At 41.3% G+C, this 21,014-nt stretch overlaps 1 protein-coding gene across 1 annotated transcript in view; it reads right to left on the reverse strand.

Annotated features, from left to right (window-relative positions):
- Nucleotides 1-21,014, reverse strand: part of DEPTOR (DEP domain containing MTOR interacting protein) — a 77,873-nt gene that overhangs the window by 32,026 nt on the left and 24,833 nt on the right. The window contains exons 3-5 of the mRNA XM_037379034.1: nucleotides 16,921-17,099; nucleotides 14,756-14,879; nucleotides 8,861-9,039 (exon numbers count right to left, since the gene is read on the reverse strand). Of these exons, the coding sequence (XP_037234931.1) occupies nucleotides 8,861-9,039; nucleotides 14,756-14,879; nucleotides 16,921-17,099 (482 nt within the window). The remainder of the gene's footprint in view (nucleotides 1-8,860; nucleotides 9,040-14,755; nucleotides 14,880-16,920; nucleotides 17,100-21,014) is intronic.

Raw genomic sequence — 21,014 nt, forward strand, 5'->3', positions numbered from 1 at the left:
CACACCCCTTTTGGGGTAATGACCATTGTAATTAATAGAGTTCAATTATTTGTTTACTGTCTCATCTATCCCTAGAGTTTGCAAACTTCATTGGCAAGGATTTTACCTGGTCATTCCCCATTTACATTTCTATTAAGAAGAGAGAAATCCGACTATTTTGGTATTTCTCTGGTTGGGAGCACCTAGTGTTGCAGCTTTGGTGCTTCTTGTGCCTGGCTGCATCACAGTTTCTGTCCAGATACATAAAATATAAATTGCAACAGCCACGCAAATCTTTCAGCTTCTGATTTTGACATAAAATCCTGGGATCTGCACAGGGCTCAAACAGCCATTTCTTTTCTCCTTTTGCAAGGGGGCTGATGCAGAGCAGAGAGAGAAATATTAGCTTTACATTGGTTTCATAGAACTGAGGGGGCTTTGGAAAGTACAAAAGCCTTTTTTAATAAGTAGTGTGACTCATGCCTTAAAAATCAGGCCATTTTCATAACTGGCTTTTCCCCTAAATCCCTCCCACCACTTCAATTCCCTGCGATTTTTAGCACTGATAATCTGCGTACATCTCCACTGCAGTGATTAATGCTTTCTACCAGCTGAAAGCTGCTGTTCCCAGTGGGTCACATCCAGCGACGCGCTCCAGCTGCCCCACACATCCCCAGGAACACAGCCCTGTCACCAGGCAAGCCCGCGGCTGGGGCCAGGGAACGGCTGCTTCATGTCGGGGGAGTGGTGGGAAAGAGATCGAGGCTCCCGGAGGAGCCGGGTGAGCGGCTTTTCTCAAGAGAGGGGAGGACACCTTCAAGTGTGCGCTTGTTTGTTTGCATGAGCATGTGCTTGTGCTAGGGTTAAGAGGAAGACGTTACAAAAGCATGAGCGGAGGATGTGGAGTTTTGAGCGTGGATATGTCATGTCTTTCCCCACTTAAAGACAAAAGCAGCACCGAACTCTTTCCAGCAGGGCACGACACATTTCCAAGCCTTTCGCTACACGAGGCAGCGGCCCCAGTCCATTCTCAAATATACTTTATCTTTTTACTGAGGTAGTTCCCTCTATTAAAATGACACTAAACCCAGTTCAAAGCTGCAGGAGATCCCTCCAGACCTTCATTATTACTGGCTACAATAGTCTGTGCCTTCATCTAGCAAGTCACAGGTGACCATACCAGTTTTGACCTCTGAAGTGGTGGGACATCTCCCCAAAAGAGTTGATGTGGTACCAAAACCAAATGCATGACGATGTGATGCACGCTGGCGGGCTGCAGGGAGTGACGGGGGGGTGGGGTGGGAGGGTGGGGGTGGGGGGGGCGCTGCTGGTTTATCTGAAGGAGGGCACAGCCCCAGCTGCTCCCACCAGCTCCTAAAGCGTGCACGGGAAAGGGTCTGGCTCCAGCCCCGTGTCCTTTTGCTTCCTCACTCCCCCCTCCTAAGCAGAACCAGTGTTTAAAAGGGAAGGAAACAAATCAATGCTGTGGAATAACAGTTCCTTAAAAAAACGCCTCTCTGCAAGGATAGCGCAGAGCTTGCTGAGCCCGTCTCCTCCGTGCCTCAGGCCTTTTGCCAGTTCAGTTTCAGTCCCTTGCCAGAGAAGAAGTGGAAGTGTGTGTCCGCTTTGGCTTCCACAGAGCAAGGGCGAGCCCGTGAGCTTGGAAAACACCGAGCAGCTGCCAAGTCCCGCACAGCGCGGCCGCCGGGCTTTCGGCTGCCCCACTGCTCCTGCCCGTCCCTCTCCTGCTCCAGCCCCACACCCGCACACATGCGGCTGCAGGAGAATAACTGACACTTTATTCTGCATTGGACAATGCTCTCCCCACTCCTCTCAAAGCCTTCCTGTTTTTCTCAAGCTAATCTGGCACTGCAAATGCATTTTAATAACGGCACCTATTCAGATTAGTTTCCTTTTACACATTGATGAATTCCACCTGCTTGGAGCTCCCTCAAATCAAGGAAGAGACACCACAGATGTTCAGCGAGCACAGGGCCTTGGGTCTTGGATTCCCTGCACCACATAAACACAACACTTGCATTTCCACCTTTTATGAATGTACATATGCTGCAGAGACCGTAGATAAGCCCACCTGCGAATGTACTCAAGCAGCACGTTAAACTCTTGGCAGTGCAGCTGTACCGAACAAGAAAAAACAGTATTTTTTTCTCATTTGGGCTACAAGGAATTCACATTGAACGGAAAATGGACCTAAGCTTGAACTGCTCTAGCTTCCACCAACCCTCTTGTATAAAACTGCGAGGCAAATCCTGGTCCTGAAATATAAAATCCAGAGAGCTTTTCCAGCTCTTCTGAGCTAAGGGTGAAGCCAGTAAGCATGTCCAGAAGTAAGCAGGTCCTGGACCTGTGAGTAGGTCAAAAAAAAAAAAAAAAAAGTTGTGATATCATTAAAGAACCATGTTTTCTGAGCTGTTTCCATGAACTGTGGTATATTCGTGTAGTGAAAAAAAGCCTAGACAACTTTTATACTGCCTTTAAAGCATCAAGGTTACGATAGACAACGGTCAAAAGTTCCTTGGGAACTGAAATACAGAGTATCCTGTTTTCGTTAAGGTAGCATGTTTTGCTCAGTGCATTAACATTCTATTTCAGCTGTCTTAAAATAGATATGCAGATAAGTGTTTCTATATACGTTTTGTCTTTCCAGCAGGTTAGCCATCTATTTGCAGTCTATTTTCAAATACACATGACTTACCCTAGCATGAAAAGCCACTGTTGAATCACACACATTTCAGCAGTCTTTTCAGTTTGTATATGAGGATTTATCATCTTTAACTTAGCAAGTTTACAGAACGTAGCCAACTGCTTTTCTTTGCTTCCAAATAAAGTATGGAAAGTACAGTCTGTGTCAAGGGAAGCAGAAGATGAAAAGGCCCATCTGGGTATCTTTTTTTACTGTTGCAGCTGTTAAAAACTGAAACCCATTCTCTGTCAGAAAAATAGAATTCAGTAGTTAATATGAAAAGAAGTCTTCGTATGTTATTTACATAATGCACAGGGCGTATGGCTCTTTCAAAACAGAACCCCATTCCTGCTTTAGATTAAAAAAAAAACTGCAAGAAGAGCACAATGAGAAGCAGATAGAATAGGAAGCTGGAAGATGATACAATTGCATACAAAGCTCTCACTCTATGACTTCCCTACCAGGGCAAAGCCATGAAAAATATCCAAAGTGGTCTCCAGATTTAGCATAAGCAGTTGACTTACCATGGGTGAGGTTACTGCCCCAGCGTATGGGACCTACCTGGCAAGAACTGCCACACAAATAAACAGCCGAGTCCCTCTGCGTGGCATCAGCTCGGGGGAACCAGGCTTATAATAAAAACAAAATTGTGTTGCAGGACTTCAAAGACTAACTGAAGGCTTGTGTTCTACTGAGATAAATCAAGGCACCATCTGCAAAAATGTGATGTTTTATAATTTCTAGCATAGAGTATACACAACGGATGCTTGGATATATCTATCAGCTGATGCAATCCAGGTGTTCAGGTCAACTAGAAAGATTATGTAAAAAAAATCTAGGCATTGATTTTTGGAGGAGAAAACCTATGACCGTTTAAGTCAAGGATTTATGGGATGGTTCAATAGCACTTATAAATTGCAACCTGCAGTTGATATTTCCAAGAAACAGGGTTCAAAAGAGAAATCCCAAATTAAGGAAGAATTATATATTTCACATATATGGCAGGTTTTCACTTACAAAGTAAGAGATGTCAGCCGATCATAAGCAATGGGACATCTAAAGAAAATGTAACAACACATATTTCACAACTTACAGAAGTTTTAGATGAGAGGGAAACCTTTTCAACAAGAGCAAAAGAAATAACACTTTGTTACATATTTGATCTCCTTCCACAATTATAACAAACTTTCAACTGCATCATGTGTCTTGATGCTTAAAACTAAATGCACTGATCGTCTTGCTAAAGGAAATTTTGCTGTATAAAAGTAGAGGTCTTGCAAAGAATAGGGAAAATTAAATATATGTTTTAAGGAAAATTAAATATGTTTTAAGACTTTTCTGCAGAGACAAGGAGATAGCATATGTCAATATTTACTGTTCTCATTAAGTCACTACAAAATGTTTTCACCTCTGAAAGTAATTTGCACAGTGGATTTTGCTGATAAAAGATTAACTCTTGACTTGAGCAGTTGAGTTGAGTTAAGCACCTGCTTCTGTGCTAAGCCAGCAGAACATGTGCCTGCCTTGAATGCACCGGCTCTGGCCAAGTGCAATTAACTCAATAAAACTTCTTAAAGCTGAAAGGTATTCTAAGGGGAGGTGGGGGCAGAACACACATATCATGCCTAAGACATCTTACCACATATTTACTACCATTATAAAACCTTAGCGCTGATAAAATGTTTCAAAGAAGGTACCTGCTAGCCAGTCATGTCCCAAAGAGATTTTCCCAACCCCTCACTCATTCAGGAAAGCAAATTCTCACAAATGTTCCTCTGCCAGTCTGAGGTTGGGAATCTGCATTCCTCCCCCTGGAGCAGAGTCGACAGCCGTGCAGACTGCTTCATGCTGAACTGCGCTGTGGTCACTGCCTGGGGAAGGTGCTGGAGAATGTCAGAGAGGAGGTAACACCAAGCACATGCACTTGAAGGTAAGCAGCAGCTTGGGAAACAGCAACAGCGAACGGGAGAGAATGTGTTCTGGCATGGGAAGGCAAGCACTGCCCCTTGGACCCACATTTCTCGCAGGCTCAACTGGGAGAGGGGCACCCGCCGTACTGCCTGCGGTGTGGGGCAATCGCTACGTGCTCACGCTCCACAACACACTGAAAAGCATTTCTACATGGGCTATGGTTTGGTTGCTGCCACAAAGGAAATGCAAATATTCATCTTGCAAAGTGCAGGTGCTATCCTAAGAAGGCATAGGTTCCTCTTAACAGTACTAACCAGATTTTGAAAAGGAAAGTATTTATCACTTGAGATTCCAGACCTTAAACCTTTCTGCAAGGCAGGCAGATGTTTCTTCACCCCCTAAGCTTCCATACCCAATGAGTCCTCAGAGGAGGACAGGAGGGCTTAGCTTGTCACGTCAGTGGTGCTGTGCTGCTGGGGCTTCAGGTGCAGGGCAAGTGCTGCAGCAAGTGCTGTAAACAAGTATGGGCCAAAACATTATGCCAGAAATTGTTCTGTAGTACCTTCTTTCCTCCTTGGACATTTCAGTAACTCCGTTTTCCAGACTGAGCAAGGGCTATGGCTGTGTGTGGATGCTCACACTGTCCTCTGCCTGCCCCCGGACCACCCTTGCTTGGGTCTAATCTACCCTAGAGCTGGCACAGAGCTTCCTTCTCTTGTTGCACGTGAATTTTGACCACAGCAGCTAATCTGTCTCCCCATTTCCCATGAAGAACTAGGAAAGATCCAGTCTCCTGGAGAAAAGGTTTATCTCTCAGTATTACAAAGGTCTACATACCTCACCACACCAGAAATGGGCTTTTCTACAGCTGAGAAAAGTGTTCTGTGTGCCTTTTGTCCCTGCCCTTATTGGACATGAATCACTATGTTTATAATTCTTCACACAATCTTTATTCCTATATTCTGGGGAAGACCACTGATGTTTAGAAATGCAGAATAACTACTGGCAGTTACACTACCGACACAAGCCTTCAAGAAGCATACAGTGCATAATACCCTGCTACTTATATTTTTTTATTCCATATCACCTGGTGGTACCAGTCCATAGGAAAGGACATCTGGCTCCTATTTGTGAAAATGGTGGTTTGAGGGTTATGATTTGTATGCACCACTGGGATTTTGGAAGGAAGCAATTCAGCACTTAAGCACATTTCATCATTTTCATGTATGGCAGGGGAAATATGTACAGTTATATATGCCCCAAGAGATCAGGAAGATTATTTTTAAACTGAAACATTTGATGTTTTTATACCACTTGTACAATTCCTCTTAAACCGCTGTTTTCCTTTTTAAAATTATCATCAGTGTTTGTTTCCTGTGTGAAACTTGGTTTGTGTCTGACCAATTAAAGTGAAGATAAATGTGTCAGGAAGCTGTTTTGAATACAGTACCTCAGCTGCAGAATAAAGCTTCTCTAAGTAATTGAAATGAAAGCCAGTATCAGTAAAAATAAACTGCACAAGTCAGTTGTGGCTGGAAAATTACTACAGAGATTGGCAATTTAGAACCATAGAATGGTTTGGGTTGGAGGGGACCTTAAAGATCACCTAGTTCTAACCCTGCTGCCATGGGCAGGGACACTTTCCACCAGACCAGGCTGCTCAAAGCCCCATCCAGCCTGGCCTTGAACACTTCCAGGAATGGGCATCCACAGCTTCTCTGGGCAACCTGTTCCACTGCCTCACCACCCCCACAGCATTTCTATTACTTTCTATTGCATTAGGTCAGGTAATAAATACTTCATAAGAATAGTAGAGCAAGCTTTATTTTATTCCATATTGTGGATATTAAACAACACTGCAAAAGGTTGCCTTTAGGGCAGGAAAATGTTTTATTCTTTGCTGCTGTTCAGTTGAGAGTCTTTCTGCTGGCTCTGCCAACAAGGATGCCAATTAGTGTCAAGTAACATTTTGGTACTGCTGATGAGATACAAAACAAAGGGAGCACAGTATGACGAAATGAATTCATGGTATAAAGAGACAGAAAAATACTCTTTTTGGTTTTGTTTTTTAATTGGACCTAGAATTCAGAATTCAGTAAGACATGGTGGGTGGGGGGAAGAGAATACCACTCCTGCCATTCTACAGTTTATATCCCCAGTTCTGTACTGGGATTTCTCATTTCAAGCTCCCTTCTTAGAGCAAGCCAGCATTACATGAACCTTCCAAATGCACAGAATGTATCCAGTTGCTAAGGTGAACCCCAAACCAGCTCTGTTAATTCTGCCAGTACCTTCATCAATATTCCTAACACTATCTAGACAAATTGTTTCAGTGAAATCCAGAAGAGAAGGAGATCTGTTGTTTAGGAGTGTGCACAAAGCAAGGCTACTCATAAAGATAAATCTCAAGGATGTAATTCAGTTATACTTTACTTCCAGCTTCCCCACCAAGTCAGTGTGAAATCCCCCGAGTCACCTTTGCCCCAATAAAAGCTGAGGCAGATGACAGTACCTTGGAGTGTGAAGGCCCTTCCTCAGCAATCAACCAATTCCCAGCACCCCGTCTGCAGTCACGTCATGAGTTTCAAGTCTCTTTCTAACAGGCAGCTTTGCATGTGCTCTTGACTGTGAGAAGAGGATGAGCAGGGGATAAATCTGCAAAACTGGCCAGGGCAACCCATAAAGGTGAGCAGGACCAGCATCGCACAGGAATCCCCCCAGAAACCTGGCTTGACAGGGGCAAAATTATTTCCTGGACAAGGCGCACTGCTGAGCATTTGCCTTAGTTAATGAAACAATGGCTGATTTGCATATAGCAGATAAAAGCCACATCCTGACTTAGCTCTACAAAGATTTCAATAGCAAAGTAAATCCGGGTTTGCACCAAATGTCAGGTCCTGACTATTTCCTCCGCAAAAACATCAACAGCAGCGTACATTTTACTACTGTCTTTCCCCCCCCCACCCACCCCGTTTCTTTTAAGGAATGTTTACCTCCTATATAATACTCAGAAAATACTTGGGTAAAAATAGGAATGAAATCATTGCTGCTATAAAGAGGAGGGGCGGCATACCTTCCCTGTCCATCAAGCTCCAAGCAGTTGGCACCCTATAAATCATAGGAAGCACAGGGGTAATTATAGAACTGGAAGCTGATTACTGTAAACATTCAGACGTAGCTCCTAGTAATTGGCAGCTAAAGATAATGTGAGCATGATTAGAGCCATGAAGGAACTGTGCAGGTCACTCATACCCCCGCTTTGCTCTAATGCTTAGAACTAGGTTTTCTTACAGAGCAACAAGTAACCTAGTCAACCTAGCACCTTATCTATTAACAACCTGTTAATATTGCGAATTGTTTGTTCTCTGTCAGAATTAGTGTTGATGTGACAACATTTGGATCACCAGGATCTGATTACTTTCCCATTGTGCATTAAGCAACATAACTAACAGCTTCTAACAGTTTGTTCTGTCATCTCCTGGCACACCTTCATCACTCCCAGAAGCACTGCAACGTGGAAAACTCCTGGTCACAGAAGGGCAACTTGCACTGGGAGCAGATGATGACAACATGTAAAATGGATTTCAGTGCCAGTGGTGTTCATTTCTTCACCCTTACAGCTGGACGGAGAGAAAACTCTGTCTCCTCCACCTGTAACAGAGGGAGCTCCTTGGTGAAGGTGCATCTGCCAGACACATGGTGCTGGACCACAAAGAAATCCTCGATTCCTGCCTCAAAGAAGTTACAGCACCAGGACAAATATAATAACACTTCAGCCAAAAGCGATACCCTTTTTCTTGCCCAAACATACTAGAACGACTCTGCAACATGGTGATGAGGGAAAGCATCAGATTATGCTCTGCTCCTGTTCTCAAGTAGGAAGATATACAAAAACCTGTCATTTATATTCTACATTGAGAATTGATCTTATTTATGGCTGTAATCCCTACTTGATCATTACAAAGCCATTTACCTCAATTATACATATCGCTGATAACAAGTTCTACAATTACCACAAGTGTAGGAGCATTCGCAGTCTTTTCTTGTTGCTATACAATCCCAAATTGTAGCTATACTGTGCATTTGAGGAAGATTTTTCAGAACTAATACAATTAGTATTTGAAAAAGCCACCCTTTTATTGCAGAAAGTTACCAAAAGTCCTATCAGAAATTATTTAGAACTTGGACATATTATGGCCGAGGAGACAAGAGCCCCTCCACGTGATTTGACCTGAAGAAAGTGCTACCTGGCAGTAAATTTCTCACCATGCTGGATAATCCCATGCTCCAAAAGTCTGCGACCGAGCTGCTCTGCTTCAGTCCGTGTTGTGGCCTCTCCTTCCTGGATCAGCCAGTCAATGAACTCCGATGCCACGAAGGTCCGTTCATACTTGACTCCTTCCTCTTCCCTGGCTTGCAGCAGAGTATTTTCAGAACTCATCAGCCTGGTATGGGGCGAAAAAAAATTGGCAGGGAAAACGGTTCTTCAGAAAAGGAGCTCCCGATCTGCGCTAGTAAATCTCACTGATGCTAAGCAAACATATGTGAACCTTTCACTGACTTACTAAATCTTTCCTCAAGCTATCAATCGAAACTTAGGATGTGAATTACAACTGCTTAGTCAAGAAATTTAGGTTTTATATCCCTGTGTGAAGTTAATGCTTTATTGTCTTTTCCTGTAGAAGAAAACAAGGTTTTTCAGTTTCACATTTCCCCTGTTTAGTTCCTTAGCTTCTCTAAAAGTTACTGTATAATCAACTTCGAAAAAAATAAGCCTAAAAGCACCAGATTGTGACTAATGTGTTCAAAGATTCCTAACTAATGTTTACAGTTAGCAGGACTATACCCCAAAGTTATTTAGACGGTTTTAAAAATTCTCCCCAGAAGCTCTAAAACAGCTGCAGAAAAATCCAAAAGGAAGACAAAAAGGTAGTTCTGTGGTTTGGGTGGTTGATAAATATTTAGTATCCAATATTTAGTGATGTAGCTGCAGTCAGTGAGTTACACACCTGAACACACTTTAACATCTGAGTCTTAGCATCTCTGTGCCTCAGATGGCTCGTGTAACACCAGAGTTCAGAGGAACATTGTGAGGTGTCTCTAAATCTCCTAGCAATTAGCACCTACCTAAAGATACTAATAAAATTCTTCTCCATTCAAGTAACCTACACAAATGGCATGGTATTAAGGAAAAAAAAAAAAGCCTCAATATTTTGTTAATGCAAAAGTGAGGTTGACAGTTTGAAAGAGAAGACAGTTTGAAAGAAGAAATGAGAATTGCTTCCTTTTAATAAAGAATCCCACTTATTTTTGTTTTATTGGGAGGCTGAGAACCATAGCCTCCTTATTTACTGATTTCATTTTTCTACAAATTATTTTGTTTATTGTAATAACAGGACTAGTGGTAACACTTTCAGAATAACAGCTCAACAACGGCATGATTACTTTTGTGCATGTAAGATTAATAGTCTCCTCCCTTCACCAACTGCTTTGAAATTAAGGGCCCAACTGAACTACAATAGGAATATTCTGGAATAATCTTTGCCCTTCTGATCAAAAATTTGAATTTTTTTTCAAAAATTTGAAATTGAATTTGAATTGAATTGAAATCCATACTTGGGCCACCTGCTTCTTAAATAGCCAGCACATCCAGAGTTCATGGAACTTCACCTCCTTTGGGAAGCATTGGAAAAATCTGTGCCATAAGAAGAAAGAGGAGAGAAGTTTCATTTGAAATCACAAGGAGGAGGTTTGACAGGATCCAGCCTGTTATTTCACCTGAAAGATTTATTCCCTTGACTTTAACAAGAGCTAACCAGAAGCCTGAACTGACTGGATCTGGCCACCAGGCAGCAGGTCATCAAACCAGGCACAGGCTGCTCAGCCAGAGTTGTATGTCAGGGGCAGGTATAATGAACTGCTCATTTGGGTGTCAGCGCATCACTGCCAGCACCTCCGAGCTGAGTAAGAACTAAGTCAACATTAGCTGAATCCAAGGATGAGGCCAAAAGTATGTGTCACAGGGGACAAGGTGTCGACTACAGAACTCTTGCAAAGACTTTAGACTTTTTCATATTTTGGTTTACAAGCATCTGCATGCGAGGCAACATCTTGTCCCACACGAACCACATCCAATACAGACAGAGCTCCAAGGGACCATCTTTAAATGTCTCTTGTTCACCAGGCTTCTTCCCCCCAGAAAATAATGCAAACCCAAAGTTCGTGTCTTTTTGTACCATTCGCTACATGGTTACCCAGAACTGGTTACCCAGGCTCTGCAAGCACCAAATAAAAAATCCTTAGGATTGTGTTAACTGTTTTTTGATGAGTCTATAATTAGTTGACCAGCTCACTGAAGACGCAGATAGAGAGGTCATTGAAAAAGAGATGCTAATTGTTAGATTTTTACAGAGACACAAAAGAAATTTGGAAAAATATCAAGTGCAAAAACACTCAGCTTGACATTTCACACCCTTCTGCATGTGCCCAGAATAGCACTGCAAAGGATTTGGACTTGTGAACAAACAGACACGACAAATTGACAGTTTAACAAACCCAGAAACAGCAATCTATAGACTTACACTGCTAACTGAAGTAAATCACTGTAACTCCATGGCTGTCAACAAAGCTGTACCAATTTACATCAGCCAAAAACCTGGCTTTTCACTGGCCAGAACTGGAAACTGCCTCTCTCTGTTCCATTTTCTCCTTGTTACAAAAAAACCCCGTGCTGCTATTCACGTCAAAACATATTATTTGTTAAAGCTGGTGTTATCCTGTATTAAGAGAATGTATTTAGCCAAACACTGAAATTCAAAACCTTTCCAAAAGAAAATTTTAACCTTGTTTTATCTAAATAACTGCACCGGAGGATAAATTTGACTTAACCACTGATGAGTTAAAATGAAAGTGATTCAAAGAATGCAGTCTCAAAATTATCTGAATGATTTCCTGAAATTAAAACCATAAATCTGCACTTCTTTCACTGTGAAATCTGGTTGAAAAATCTCAGCTGAAATCAGTATCATGAGATGACTTACAGCTCCTAAATCTGACCGTACCAGAAACAACAATCCTGTGTGTCTGACCGAAGCCTACTGAGAATTGCAAACATCATAAAAATAGGCTGCCTGCACAACTTGATTCTTTTTTTTTTTTTTTCTTTTAAAGCTATGAAAGGTCTGTGCTGGATTTATTTAAGTTTTGCAGGGAGGGTTTTGTTGAACAGGAAACATGTTTATCTCATTTGATCTATCTGGTCAGTCCTGTGGAGTATGAAAACTGATACCATCCTTGGACCTACAAACTATTCAACAATTTTCAGAGAAGACTGTAGGAAATCCAGCAGGTTTCATCTCTAGTTATAAACTTGAACCCAAAGCATGCTCACAGAAAGGATTACCAACATTTGCAATGATGTGCAGGGAATCTGAAGTAATTTGTGATTTTCAGTGCAAATGAAAGAAGACAATCAGAGACTGATTTTAAATCTTCTAATCACACATATATAGCTGCTGAAGATGTCCACAATAGGTGAAGGAGGTAATGCCACATGAGAGGAGAATGCAGCCTAGGAGGAGCTTTGTGGTCACACAGAAGGGAGACCAGGAAAGGGAGCTCCTCAGGCGGGGTACAGTCCTCATGTTCCCGTGTCCCAGGGAGAGCAGAAGGCATTTACCCAAAACAGCTGTCTGAATGCAGGGAACCTGCCACATGCATCCACATCCTCTGCACATGCAACAACCTGCTGCTCCTTCTAGAGCCCTTTGCTCATTTTACCCGTTGAGGGTACAAATCTGCATGGACTGATGTCAAATAACATGTCCACAATTTTGGCCAGCAGAAACTCCACTGGCTTCTGAATGTAATGGTACTCCAGCCCTAATGCAGTGGGTGGAAAAAAGCAGAGAGTAGTATTATAATGTCTATCTTAAACTAGCTAAGCCTAGTGAAGATCAGCAGCACCTACAAAATTCGTCACAGATTTTCAAAATGTGTTGGATTCAGATAGATTTCCTCTGGCATAGTTGCATTTCTCTTGAAATTAGGCCTCCAGGCATTTTGATAGACCAGTTGAAGATACTGGTAAGTGACTTCACATCTGTGCATGAATCCTTTACTCCAGTTGTTGCCATTTAATAACTATTTTAATTGCACTGATTTTTTTTTTCTCAACACTATCAGCAAATACCTGATACAACAGATACATTACACAGACACATGTCACTGCAGAACTCTTTCTGTAGTAGTCTTTCAGTATTAGATTTTGAGTTTAAAATACATCCAGCGAAACTGCAAAGGGGTTGCTAATAAGCATGCATAAACAAGGGATCTAACAAAATCCAAGTGCTCTGCACACTAGGTTTGCTACAATAAACAAAGTGAAGGCCAGGTATGAGTTCTTATCTCCCATGAATATAAAATATTTCCAATGATTCAAGGAGAATTTTGACTAGATTTGACTGTCACAGACTGGTTTTGAAATGCCATGTATTTTTATTCTATACTATATTTAGCACTGGGGGATGGTTTTAAAAGTTTCTGAACCCTTTAGATACGTTGCCTAGGTGCAACCACCTCATGAGACATGGTTATATTTAGATATAGGTGCTGCTTTTGGCGTTAACTCCGTTTCCAAGATGGGAACGATGTATACTGTTACGAACATTTTTTTGCTAGTATCATGTTGGACAAACTGCACACTAGACATTGGTTTGGGGACAGTTCTCCATGCAGAGAAATGGGGATGGAAGCAGACACTGGTAAAGCAAAGTTCTTCCCACCATGGCTCCTTTCATGCAGAGGACTGTTATCAGCCTCAACAACAAAAACATTATTTTTCTCACAGAAAAACAGAAATATAGAAAAAGAAATAGAAAAAAGGGTTTGCTAATGTAGATGCACTGATTGACTTTTTCATAGTACGGACCAGCCTTACAGGCGCAGAGTCTAAAGGCGCAAATGCTGTGTGCTTAGTAAGGCACAGAAGATTTTGGAGGTGGGTGATTCAATTCATCTGTCCCAGTGCATCCAGTGAGGGATTTTTTCAGCGGTATATTTTCTTGTTTCTTATACAATTATTTTTTTTTTTTTTACTTTAAATAGTCACAGTCACTGAGTCTCAGGGAATTTTATGTGATGGGTGTAACAAAAGGAGTGGCTTTTACAATTATTGGTTTATGTATCACTTTTAATTGCTCTTTCACCAAATTGACCTTCAGAGACTCCTGATCTCGAAAATAATATTTATCATCAGCTTTTAAACTTGGGATTTTCCCGAGTGCTTTATTCTAAGAGGAAAATAAATTTACTCCAGCCAGAAAACACAGCATCTCTCCCGGCTGCTGCATACTTCTGCTCTACCAAGCAGGACAGGGGGTGCTTTGCGCTTTTCGGTAAGTAACGCATCACAACTTCTGCATTAGTTTGTAGCATATGTCAACATGCATTTTATTCTCTCTGCTTGAAAGTACCGCTCACAATCTCTACATCATGAATAAAAATGTCATTAATTATAGACTGGGAAGTATGGTTAAGCTGCTTAGTTATCTGACAGAAGTAATCCAGTGGGATATTCAATATCTCAGCATAATCTTCTGTTTCAAATCTTAATTAGACGCTCCTGGCTGGGTTGGTGGTTTTTTCTGAAACTACTTTCAATATAACCGTTCTGATGTAGAAGCTCTGTAGACCGGAACACTGAAGATTAATTTCACCTGTCGTTTAAAATCATACCACCTGGTGAAGCTGTAGATTTGGAGTCTCAACAGATATGTAGCCATTTGTTCAGTGCACTTTGAGGTACTAACGCTTTAGGTCTTGGTATTACCGTTTTACATGACAAATCATCCTTTACTAATTATTTTTACTGAAAGAGTACAAGGGCTTAAATTTACATTGGGTTCTCATATAGGATGTATTTACAAACCAGAACATCAGAAAATACTATTTCCTTTTAAAGAAAATGCTACAGAAGAAGATGGTAGAAAGGAAAAAGATAAATGGGAGAGAAGAGTTACCAGCTAAAGTCACAGGATTACCCAGATCCATTCCCACATGACTTGAAAGCCTCTAACTATTCAAAAATAGGCTAATAAGTATAATTTGCCTCCTGTGGTACTATTACCAATACATTGTGGATGGATACAGACTGAAACATACTTTTCATATAGTCTTTGTCCTCTCATGAATACCTTCACCTCGTTGTCCAGTGGAAATGTCCCATCATCTTTTCGGAAGCGGTAGAACAGTTTGACATCCTTAAATTCCTTATGCTCATCACAGACTGAAACGTAAGATAAAATAAATTAAAAAAACCTTCATATAGATGTGAAGGAGTTGAGGATCTATTTAGCAGGTATCGCTGCTGAACTTCAAGGTAAGCCCATATGGAGCCTAATCCCCTGTACTTCTGAGCATACAACTTTATTCAGTTTTAATAGCTGATGAAAGGCTGGAGAAAACTTTCAGGTAGGTAACCAGATTTCTAGGCAAGGGGGGTAGATGTTCATCAGTTTTGTGAGTATTACTGCAAACGTAAAGAGCAAGAAAGCATCCATCTGCTACATACCCGGAAAATCTTTTGATGAAAACAGTCCGTTAGCTTGTTTGTTTAAAAGGCCGCCAGTGTAGAACACTTGTTTGTTTAAGGACTGGCAAACTTCTTAAAGTCACTTGTATCAGTTGAGCTACGCTGTAGGAAACCTGAGGCTTGCTGCAGAAGCAGTTAAAATCAAAGCCTTCTGCCCTGTTAGAATTGTCTACGTCGTTCTGCCATGCCAGCTAGCAAATGGTAGGTACAACAGGAGCACAGTGAGAAATGCTAAATAAGACAGCAGCTGACGGTGGACTCTTGTAAACACAGAACAGAGCTCCAGCAAGGGCATAAATGAATGGGAAAGATATCCCGACCAAGCTGCTCCTAGCAGACTTAGTCCACACACAGGGGCTCACCACCTACACCGCAGGAGCAGGAGCTGGTGCCCCTTTCGATTGACACTGGAGTTGAAAGGATGCTCTGAGCATCCTTTGCTCTGATTTGAATCTGATTGAACCTCTCTGCATTTACCCTAGCTCACTTTGCAAACCATTTTATTAAATTTGAGTGCAATACTTGAACATTTTCGAGAAACACCTGCTCTGTATGTAATATATACACATATATATATAAAATTTGTATTGAAGTTACAGTGTGCAATTGGATCCTGAGGTAGAAAACATTTGAAAGCTGTTAAAGCTTTAAACAAGCATTCAGCAATAAAACATCTATCGCTCAATTAAATTAAGTCACTCAGGCATCCACGCAACTCTTCACTGACATTTTCTCAATAGAGGATTAAGTAGTCAGACTTGAATACCCTATAATTACTTTATACTTTAACTATCTACCGTGAGTCCCAGTTTCCATAACAACCCAGAATTTTAATTTAATAGCCAAGCAGAAGCTGTAGAAGTGGCACTCATTCAATATGTGCATTTCTTACTTTAATTAAGGTGTTGCTAATGTATTGCAGATAGCAGCAGTATTGCTGCACATACAGTGACCCCTGCATAAAGTCAATATTCATCTGTTCACAGTCATTCGGTTTTCTCTTAAAAAAGAAACAAAGGGTACATTTTGCCTTTTTGAAATGGGTAATACTACACACTTCAAATCAAGGCCTTGGATCTTCTTTCTTTGTGTGCTTCCTAGCCTTTTTGTGCACCAAAAGGCAACTAAATGTTACCACTGAATTCAAAGTCTCTTTTCATTGGCATAAATTGTTATTCTAGAAGCTGAAAGGAACAGATCTCAAACAGACAACAAGTTTAGGAGAAAATTAATCAGGGCACAGTTGGACCACTAACTTTCTTGCAGCTGTACCAGCACTAATGTTTGTGCAGCTGGTACGAGGGACAGGGCCAGAGAACTAATCCACATGAGAAAAATGATCTTTTTTTGCCAGCTGATTTTTCAGATGGGTTTTTTAGCTGGAAAACTTGTGTTCTGAGGAGCAAGGAGGTGAGGGCAGCAGGGAGAAAGGGGTCAGGACCCAGCTGGGGTTGCTCTGGAGGCAGGGAAGCAGCAGCACAGTCTCCAGTAACACCCCCATCCCCCCCACCCACCAATACGGGGAAGGTCCCTCAACACCTCTTCAGGCTCTCTGTGTCCCTTAGCACACAGGGGACCTTGTGGAGCAACACAGTTCAAGGGAGATGCTCCCTTTCTGGCAGGGAAAAAATCCTACCTGTCCTATACTTGAAGAGCAGGAGTGGGATTTCCCTTTATTTCAGAGCAGTCAGTAAAATTTAGCTTAGAACTTTTTAGCAGCTGATATTGCACTTACCATGGTGGATAATGCTGTGATCCAGTAATTTCTGCACCAGTTTAATTGCTGTCTCTCGGTCAGAGGCTTCTTTATGGTCGATCAGCCAGTCGATCAACTCTTTGGCAACAAAGCAGTTGGGGTATGTCTTGAGGTGATGTCGCCGATCTTTAATGACCTTTTCTTCATGCAGCCGGAGCCTGGGGGTCAAATCACCTTGTGAATCTCATTTGCAAAGAGCCTCTGTAACTAGCAAGGCTGGGACAAGAGTGGTGCAGAGGCGTCCAAGCCCTGCTCACAGGGTGGGCTTTGCAGGTGTTGGATGGAAGGGGAAGAGACTTGGCCACACGCCCACCACTGGCGCCTGACCACCAGGCAATCCACAGCAACCATTTATTACAACTTTAAACCCCGTATTTGGAAAAACTTGTTTTCTGCCCAGTGGAAAAGATCTAAAAATGAAGAACAGCAAAGCATGCTAAGCCCATTAAAATACTTCCTGTAGGTCAATTAAACTGTCAATAATTTGGAATTAATTTTCCCACATTACCACTAATACATTCCATGTTTCTCTTTTATTTAAAAAAAAAAAATCTCATTCCTTTTTTTTTTGCTGCAGTTCATTCCTTGGTTGGGTAATTGTGTTTTGCCTCCAGCTGCACCAGAAGCATAGCATTTATGATTTAAAATTTGGGTGCAAAGCTGTTCCAACACAACGTTCTCTAGCATAAAAAGTTGCCTCCTACTCCAAGTAAAGGAAAACTGATTTCTCACTTGGGGAACTGTTGGTAAACACTACCTAGCCGCATAATCCCCCCCATCACCTTGAAAGCAAGTTGGCTGGCTGGTTTTGAGACACTTGGGTCAGAATGCAAGATCCTGATTAGAATATTACCTTGTTGGTAAAGGTTCTGGGGTTCTGCATCTTTCTTCTTAGTTATTTTTTCCCAATAAACAAAAGGAGTAACATTATCAGTAAATTAATGGACAGAGATCTTTTTGAAGTTTTTAAAAGATTTTTGCTTTCTTGTTTTCATTTTAATTAATAATTTCAATAATTCTGTTTCTTGAAGTGCTATGTTTATACAACAGTTTTTAAGAAAGCATAGAAGCCACAACACCTGGGCTCCTATCATAAACAGAAATATTGCCATTCATTTCCAAGTGGCCAGGATCCTACCTTGTAAACACTCTCACTGACTTCAGAGAAGTTCTGAATAATGCTATAATACTTTCAGGGGTTACCTCTGTTTTCCAGAGGGGGAGACAGCACAGAAGGGCATTCACATGAGCCTCAAGAAGCACAGACCAGGAGTCCAACCAGTTTTCCTCTGAATGTGACTCCAGTATGAAAAAAATTGTTTTTCATTAGAATAAAAGAAAGGTAAAATATTTGGCTGAAATCAGTGAAGAAAATATTATTAGGGCATTAGACAAGGCTTTACATAGGCTTCTACCTAAAAACAGTAGCAAAACAGCGGTTTTGGTTTGCAGCACTTAGCCTTGAACTACACTGGAATGACGAATCTGTGATGTGAATTCAAAATCAGCTTTGCAAACATCATAAAAAAATGAAGAGACTTTTATATGAAAAATACTGATAAATCAGATTAGTATTCTGGAAAGAAATGCTGGTAAATATCTCATGCACTGTGAAATTCTCTGAGCTAAAATATCTTTGCTTAAAGCATGTTTTCCAGATGTGCTCTAACAGCTGTTGCCATACTTAGAAAGAAAAGCCTGCATAGTTTTAATTATAGAACATGCAATTATCAGTACGTCTGATGGAGCTTTACTTTTAAAATATATTCCAGGTTCTGTTCATGTTCATCCAGTCTTAGGTCGCACAATAATCTGCAAGTACAAAACTAGGGAAACAGTGTATAACACATATGCAGATGGCTCAACCCAGCTTTCAGTCATCAGTGTAAGTTTAAAGGGATGGAGTTCAACTGATACAAGAGGGAAACCCCCTTCTATGAAATTCTTTGTCCAAACATCACATAGGAATGTGCCGGGAGTGGTCTGGCATTTCGCAAACAAGACAGTAGCCAAGAGCCCCAGAAATGTCTTAAATTCTGGCCAAAGGCTTTCCTGCAGTTGGTGGGCTTACAAATATTTCAAGTTCTTTGTCATGTCAAAAGACACAAATTCCCACTACAACCTTCCTCGCTCAGAGCATCTACAAGGTCTCTCTCTATACCTTCTTGCCTATATTCATAAAAATCACAGAAATTTCATTATCTTAAATATCTCCACCCCCTTGCTAAAGTGGATCCAAATTTGCTAAAAGGTTACAAAGTCATTAAATCAATCAGAGCGTGACCACATAAGCCTCAAGAAACCTGAAAAACCAAATTTACCCACAATTTTCAAATGGAAGTGAGAACTTTTTCTGCAGCCTATAGCAACTGTCTCCATACTGAATTATGTCCAGGCTAATTTGTTTGGAATAAAGAAGACAAAGGGAATTCAGATTTTCTCCCTGGTGATGTATGCTGTTCTGTTAGGGCTCCCTCACCTCTACAAACCTGCTAAAAATCAAACTGTATGGAGGAGAAGTAGCTCAATAAATTGAAATTGTACCTCATGTAAACTACAAACAGAAAAGCCTCAGGTAACGTTCCTGAGCCTATCTTGCATTATGCAAATGGAAAGTTTAGGGAGGAATTCTAAAAATGTGTCTGTTCAGAAATATTTATCAGGAGCCAAATCAAATGGGATAAAAAGAAAAAAAAATGTAGCAGTGAATGCAATTATACACTGGAACCAACACTCAAGCAAAATGGTAAATCCTTTATCCCTTGGCATTAGGAAACTGGCTTCTCACCAAAAGATCTTGATGTTTTCTCTATAAGTAATGTTAATCACTTTTCATCAGCAAGTCTGCATAATGACTGGAAAAGACCTAACTTGACACCAGTCATGTTTCTCTCACTAGAAGTTTTTCCCAAGAGCTGCTTAGGGGAATTAACTCACTGACAAACCCTGACCACCATAAGGGGAGATGGGAGAGAAGAGACAGGGTGAACAACAAGGGGTGATGGGGGGACACCTTCATTCAGCCAGCCTCTCAAAACTTGTCCCTCTTCCTACAACTTAGTAGCTTAACACCAGAAAACAATCTTGTGCAACGCCAGTACATCATCCATACGTAATTCCATATATTATTCAAGCTTACCTGCTAGATTTTGCACTTAGGGCCACAGTCTCCCCTATCTGCAGAAAACAACGTGAGAACTCAAGCATCTGAGCAACTGCCTGTGAACTGTAACAGGCATATGCAACCCTTCAGTGTTTACAAATTGATGTCTATGGCTCTTATTCATGCTTAGAACAAATAAAGACAGTTCGTATTTGCAAGCATACGTGCCAGAACAGTTTTCCTGGGGGCTTGTCTAAACAGGAGTTGTTCCTAATTAACAACACATAGGGAGTCTTGCTCCAAACAGAAGTGCCTTCCTCCTACGTAGCATGGAATGGGCTAACCTGGAACATACTGCTCCTGCTTTGCAGTAAATATCTTTGGAGTTAATCAGGAACAATGTAATTTGTTGAGAGGCCATCAGGCATTTTCTTCACCAACTGTCAGAAGAGTCATGATAATGGAAACATTGAAACCTTTGCCTAGAAATGAAGAATCAGGCATTAACTTAGGAAGAAATCGCGCTCACAGCTACCTGAAACTTGCATTTTGTTTTCCACCAGGGAACTTATGCATTTTGAAGTTTCTTGCATCTTTTTCTGAGCCAATGGGTAAGGATTTTGCAAAGGTAGTGCCTGCACAAGAGTCTAGCTTTCCTTTTAAACCCCAGAAAAGGCCAGGCTGCTGGCTGAAGACATTAATGATGTCACTAACTGGACCATGGTCCAAATATCTCACCCAGCTATTTCCCTCTATCAAGTCTAGTAGTTTGTGCTTGGCTAAATGTAGATCTTGCAGAGCACCATCCAGTCCTGATTTCTATGCATGAAAAGACAAAAAGTCTCTTGCTCTCCTTGGTAATTTTCTGAATAATTCATCTACCATTTCCTTGTACATCCTATACAGTCCCTATGCTCATCCTAGCAAGGCTCAGTAAAAATGTGCAGGAACAGGTTGGCTCCTGACACTC

Source organism: Falco rusticolus, chromosome 3 (genome assembly GCF_015220075.1).
Source record: "Falco rusticolus isolate bFalRus1 chromosome 3, bFalRus1.pri, whole genome shotgun sequence".
NCBI classification, from domain to species: domain Eukaryota; kingdom Metazoa; phylum Chordata; class Aves; order Falconiformes; family Falconidae; genus Falco; species Falco rusticolus.